Raw genomic sequence first — 6,741 nt, 5'->3', positions numbered from 1 at the left:
TCTCTCTCTCTCTCTCTCTCTCTCTCTCTCTCTCTCTCTCTCTCTCTCTCTCTCTCTCTNTCTCTCTCTCTCTCTCTCTCTCTCTCTCTCTCTCTCTCTCTCTCTCTCTCTCTCTTTTTTTGGGTCTTCTAGTTGTTCATGTTTTGGCCGATCGATCGATATTGATAGAGATATTATCAACGTGTGGATTTAGCTATAGAGAATCAACGACACCCATATGTATTATCAAAAAAAAAACCGATCAATACAGACTTAATATAACTCTGAACTCATGAATCGTACAGCCTGCCAATTAGTGTGCAAAATTAATTGTAATTCTAAATACAGATGAAAAAAATTAAAAATATTTCTATTAATATCAAACAAATTTCATTTTTCTTGATTCACACTTCATTATTTATAATTAAAGAAAATCGAAAGAACCAAGGACTCTCTCTGCATAACTGTTGCACAGTTGAACAATGCAATATCGCAAGGGCATAGAGGCGAAGACCTATGGTCGGACTAGTGCGGCTTAAGAGGCGGCCACGTAGGAAATCTACGGTTTAACGTGGCGCTGTAAGAGCCTTAGATTAAGGTTGCGAGACATAAAAAGCAGGATAAAGCCCCCCTCGATGCGGACAAAGGCTACGATTAGCTCTTAGCAAGCTCTTTAAACGCGTGAAAAAATTTTCGCTCAACTCGTCGTATTTTCAGAAGGTTTCTCTACGGGGTAATTTCGCGTTTAAAGGATTTAAGAGATTCGGACGAGCATTTTTTCTCAAATTTTCGTATCTGGAATTACATTTGTTAAATAAAAGAAAAATTAATAAAGAGAGAGAGAGAGAGAGAGAGAGAGAGAATACGTTTTTAAAAGAAAATGCGGTAGAAGTGAAACACTGCGTATATTTCATATACGCAGTGTTCCACTTATAGTATAACGTAATTTAATATTACGTAATAAACTATTTTCGAGAGGGCAACAAAATTATGCAATAATAGTAATAGGATACTCTCAAATTAATAATAACATTCGCGTTGAACATTACAAGATTATTATTAATTTAACAATAGTTACCTAATTATTTTTACATGGCGAGATGACATTTTCAAACAAAGCAGCTTTCAAATAAAGACAGGAAAAAAAAGCTTTTTATCAAAATAAAACATTCGTAAAACTTTTTGTAAAAAAATGTTCCAAAAATAATGTATGTGATAGAAAGATATAATATTGTAAGTAAATTTTATAATTTTCTATGTTTATAAGATAGTATTACAGATAATATGATTAAATAAAGAATTTATTTACGTACATAACCTCAACTTTTGTAAAAATATAATTATCTCATTAATTCTCTAAAATTATCAAACGTCAAGGTTATATGGCTATGCAGATTCTACATCTATAAACCAGTGAGCTCTATAGAACTCACTGATATGAACAAATGTAATTCTATTTTAAAATCGCTTCAATACACGCAGAAATTGTGAAGATAATCTCGATAACCTGCAACCTTCGCAATGAGTTCAACTATCGATATCACCTATCTTACGCGTTATCATCTTCCATTACCGTTTTGAATGCAAATCAAATAACAAAAAATGTGAATATATATTCCGAAAACGTTATAAAATTTAAGGACCAATAAAATTTTAATTCGTTGATTATTTTTTGTGCAGCAGATAAAATTTAATAAATAAAATAAAGGTTATTTCTCTATAAAATGTTGAAAAAAAAATTGTTATTTAATGTTATCAATTTAATCCCTTAAGAATTCCAAATAAGCTGCATAGTATCTCCACATTTCGTGATATTATGAAAGAGAAACTAATCGTACAAATGGTTTATGACTATGTCGTATGCAGGAGCTTTTAATTTGTATTCGTCTGCGAGAGTTTAATAAGCTTCCATGCAATAAGGATTAAAAGAGATTCATTAGTATTTTATTTTTCGCAATATTGCTAAAAAAATCTAAATTATATTCTTGCGTAATTAATAAATAAATTCACATGGTCTCAAAAATATCATATTTAAAGAGGGAATGGAGGTGCAATTCGTACGGAATCAAAGCAGAAAGGGGAAAGAGAAAAAATACGGTCTCATATTCATTTTCGCATAAGAAATTGCCACAGGGTGTCTCACCTTCTGTAAAAACAGTGTAGAAACTGGACTCTTATAAAAATCTCATCAAGAAAAAATCCACATTAATCAACGAGAGAAATATGATTATGGACTTGACTTCTATATTAATATATTAAAATTATATTAAAATTATTAAAAATTTCTTAGAATCGACCGATTTTCCGATATTAATACAATTATCACGAAGGATAACACAACATTTTTTAATATTTGCGTCATAACATTAAAAAACTTTTATCATAGCGCTATAATTAGCTGTAGAATTTTCCCTTACTATTTAATTGTTTGTTAATTCATTCATATATTTAAGGTATTATATATATGCGACATCAGTAACGCTATATAACGTCAAAGTCTTTATCATAACAGTATGCGTAAGTGCATGCAATAGCCTTTTAAGCGATTCATAAATTTTGGAAAGATTCCGCAAACTTCCGTTAAATTATCTTCGATCTTTACGCATTGTGTTATAATTCATTGTGTTATGTTTGAAATATATATATATGTTATTGAATACTAAAATCAATTATAATTTTAATTAAATTAAAACAGTATTTTCATTGCGCAAAATAAATATAAATTTCAAACAACAGATTTTGAATTTATTAATAATGGGATCAAGATTTTCGCGCAAATTGATTATTGTAACATTGTAAATTAAAATTCAAGATATATGAATTATCGAGAAATATCGCTGATCCGTTTTCGCGATATTCGCGAAACTACTCGTATATACGCAACGGCATAGGTTAACAGGTAACCGATTAATTATGTAAGTCTTAGCACATATGGATTTTGAACATATGGGTGCGATGTACTTTTTCATTACAATAGAATGGAATAGATGTGGATTTTGTACGATTCATAGTCTATGATTTATCTCTATGCATTTTGTACGTGACATTGTACCACGGAACTCCAATATCTGCGACTTATAGTGTTAGTTCAAGTGTTTCGCGCTTATTCGACGCAAAAAGTCCTATCCCGACGACACCACTTCGCATTCCCAATGGTGTGTTACAGAGCCAACAATGAGTATCTCACGCGGATTGGCTGCCGTTGGTCCTTGCTCGAGTATACCCCTCCGTGTTAGTTGCAGTCGCGGAACTTCCGAGTACTTACTAACAACAGGCGAGCTTGTAACTTTGCTCGCCTGCTTACTTGACAATTCATCCAATTAGAGAATTCCAGCCCTTCCCAACAGAGCGTTTCCGATCCACTTTCCGGCCGCGCGAGAAGTGGCCCCCTCGAGTTGGGATTTAAAAGCGCTTTCCGGGAGACGCGCGCGGCTAAAAAAAAGTACACGCAAAGTGAATCTCAACACGGAAATGCGACTCTCGCATTTAATCACTTATTTGTGTGAAAGTGGTTAAGCGAAATATCATGAGCGTGTTTGTATTATATTTGCCGGCGCGGCGCTAATCACGAGTTTATTTGCGTATTTTCAAATTTGCGCGTTTATTATCAACATCGGCAATCCTATAATTAGCACTGACGAAAATTTACAAATTTACCTTCAATTAATGTATTTTTTAATATATTATGACTATATAAAAACGAGAGCTAGCAAAAGAAAGAAGTTAGCGGCTTGACGAGCTCTCTCTCACTTTTAATCTTTCCTTCTTACATTTTCTGTCATTACTTTATTTTTAATTTGTTATATTTGCCATCGCAAATAATTACATGATAAATACACTTGATAAATATTCTTTCTAAATAGATGAAGTTTACTGTCGTTTCTCAAGATTCCTGAGAAGCTCACCAAATTGCTTACCTCAAATAAACCGCGACGATCAACGGCGATCGCTCCTGCCGTGAGTCCGTCACTTTAACGGGATGTAGGAAGGCCGGGATGTGCAGCCTGGATCTCGGATAGAGCGGTCCGTGCGGTACCAGCAACGTCAACGAATCATCCGCCCTAAGTTCCTTGTAATCTGCCTTGTTGGGCGCAAGCGGTACTTGGCCTAGAGGAGTAACTGGCTGTATTTGTACTCTGGGTCTACAGAATCCCGATTCACCGGTAGCATCGACCGAACCACTACCACCACTGCCGCCACCGTTGCCGGTACCAAGTCCTCCTTCTTCCGTGCGCGGTTCCAGCACCGAGTAAGCAACTTGAATCAATCGCGGCAGACTTTTGGCGACCTTGACACGGCCGGAAGCATCGGGCGGCGGTAATGGTGCCCACCAATCGGCCGGTATGGTAATCTGCGCGAGACACACGCCGTTCTCGCCATCGGGGCTGCAGGCGGCCGTAAGCGCAGATGATGAAGACGAAGAGGAGGAAGAGGAGGAAGAGTAACCATTGCTGCTCCTACTCGCTGCATTACCCCGTGATGGACTGGCCAGGCTGGCGTGTAACACCACGCAGACTCGCTGATGCCGCGCCATCAGCAGTTGACGTCTACCACCGGCCTCACTACCGGCATGGAAGAGCACCCTGAGAACGGGCGAATCACGCGGCACGCTGTTGCCCACCAGGTGAGCTGACATATCCAAATGGCGAGTGCCGAGCTCCTGCGCGTCAAGGATCGTTGCTGCCGTGAGATTACGTCGTGTCTCTGGTCCCGGCAACGCGTCCAATGGATCGGGGACTATGTAACGCGCCGGTACGGTCTGTTTGGTGCTGAAAGGACCGTATGTGGCCCGCACCGATACCGGCTCGCTCGTCTGGAAGACGGTAAACTTGTCGATCGAGAGAACAGAGCCAGGCGGCGGCGATGGTACCACACTTCCTGCATTATTATTGTTGTTGTTGTTGTTGTTGTTGTTATTCGATACACTTGTAGATAGCGGCGGGATGGTGTCCGACGTGCCGCGGGCCGGATAGTATTGCCGCGGTATGTGCTTCAGAAAGAATCCACCGTCCTTATTCTCAAAGTGAACTTCCACTGATGCCGCCACGTCTGGAAAGATAAAAGGGAACAGCATGATTAAAAACGCAAGTCTCCAGTCTGCTTAAAATTGTTAAAATGCTGGTTACAGTCTGTTAATTTACAATTCGTTTTCAATATATCAGCATCTCCATTCCGACAACTTAAATGCGTTTAATTTAACAACGTAAAATAGCATTTTTTGGTAGAAATATAAAATATAGTCCTCAGAATAGTTTGTGGACCATAGTCCGATATTTTACAAGTATATAAATGATCTTTGTGTATTCACACATAACAAAACTATTGTAAATGTTTATACCTATAGCATATCTATAATTCGAAGTTATCTAAACTGCACTCTTCAAATTTTTATATTTCTCAAATATTTTTAAGAATGTCTATAATAACTATAATTAATCTTTGAGCATCTCTGTTATTCTTTACTTATTTCATACTCTTTCACTACTCATCATTTTTCAATTCCGCAAATATTCCGTATATATCTCGTGCTCTTAAATATTGCCATCGTTTCACGTTGCGCCTTGGCCTTCAACGACAGCGATGCGACTTCTCCGGCAATAAATCACGACGTTCAACGCGAAGTCGACAATTTTTCCTATCGCATCGATGGTACACGACGCGAGGAAGAATGGAGTCACCGGGTTGGAGAGTTGGCGCGCGCTCACGCGCATCCGAAAGTTGGCGCAGGTGAGCGCAGGAGAAGTTGTAAATCGGTGGTAGGAGGATGCTGGCGGCGCGAGGGACGGCGCGGCTGCGCTTCATCCGGACATAAATTTCCGAGCAAATCCCGGAGTAAGCGCCAGCTGCCCGCACGCCCTCGCGTAAAATGGAGGAAAGCCTCGGAAAAGCGAGAAGAGGAGGCGAGAAGAGAGAAGCGAGCCGAGCCGAGCCGCTCCCTCTTCCACTTCCGATTCGACCCTCGTCGCTTATCTCCCGTCTCACAGCACTCCGTGGACCAACCCTCTCGTTTTCTTCCGTGCTAACGTAGCTTGTATTTCAGCTTGTGTTTCTTTTTTCTTCTTCTTTTTTCAGATCCGATAACAGGCGATTACGTTGAAATGATTTAGTAGGGGGTTTCAACAGGACTTATTGCTACATTGTAAAGCGAATGAAGCACGGCGGAAATAGATAATGTTATAATGAATTCAGAGAAATGTTATTTTGCTAATTTTAATTGCTATTGACTATTTATGTGCTAATATCTTCCTAGCGTGCACGTTACAAGTTATAATTTCTGTGATTTATCATTGAAACATTCATTTATCATCAGAAATATCAAGTGATGTGACAGACAAAGTTATTTCTTCTTAATAAACATGTATGTATACGATACATGATACATTTATGTTTTTGCCATTTATTAAACTGGTACTCAACCGCGAAAACGGCTTTACCAATTTGCAGTTGATTGGTACGCTCTTAATGACCCTTATTTAATTTCCATTGTTATGGATCATTCACCCTACAATCGAATCGACCCGTATTCTTGCGCACGCATATACGCATTTTTCCGGTTTAACGCATCAGAAATCTAACGCGCATTTAAGGTGAGATGAAAAAGAAAGGAGAGAGAGAGAGAGAGAGAGAGAGAGAGAGAGAGAGAGAGAGAGAGAGAGAGAGAGAGAGAGAGAGAGAGAGTAGTAGTAGTAGTATACTACTATACTAGTACGTACGTACGTACGTACGTACGGTTATACGTATTACGTTAGTTACGTACGTTAC

General features: G+C 38.6%; 1 protein-coding gene across 1 annotated transcript in view; it reads right to left on the bottom strand.

Annotated features, from left to right (window-relative positions):
• The window catches only part of LOC105624154 (transmembrane protein 132C), a 110,830-nt gene that overhangs the window by 23,927 nt on the left and 80,162 nt on the right, over window positions 1-6,741 (bottom strand). The window contains exon 2 of the mRNA XM_012205511.1: window positions 3,897-5,028. Within this exon, the coding sequence (XP_012060901.1) occupies window positions 3,897-5,028 (1,132 nt within the window). The remainder of the gene's footprint in view (window positions 1-3,896; window positions 5,029-6,741) is intronic.

The sequence above is a fragment of the Atta cephalotes genome, assembly GCF_000143395.1.
Source record: "Atta cephalotes unplaced genomic scaffold scaffold00074, whole genome shotgun sequence".
NCBI classification, from domain to species: domain Eukaryota; kingdom Metazoa; phylum Arthropoda; class Insecta; order Hymenoptera; family Formicidae; genus Atta; species Atta cephalotes.
This window is presented reverse-complemented; position numbering and strand designations above follow the sequence as displayed.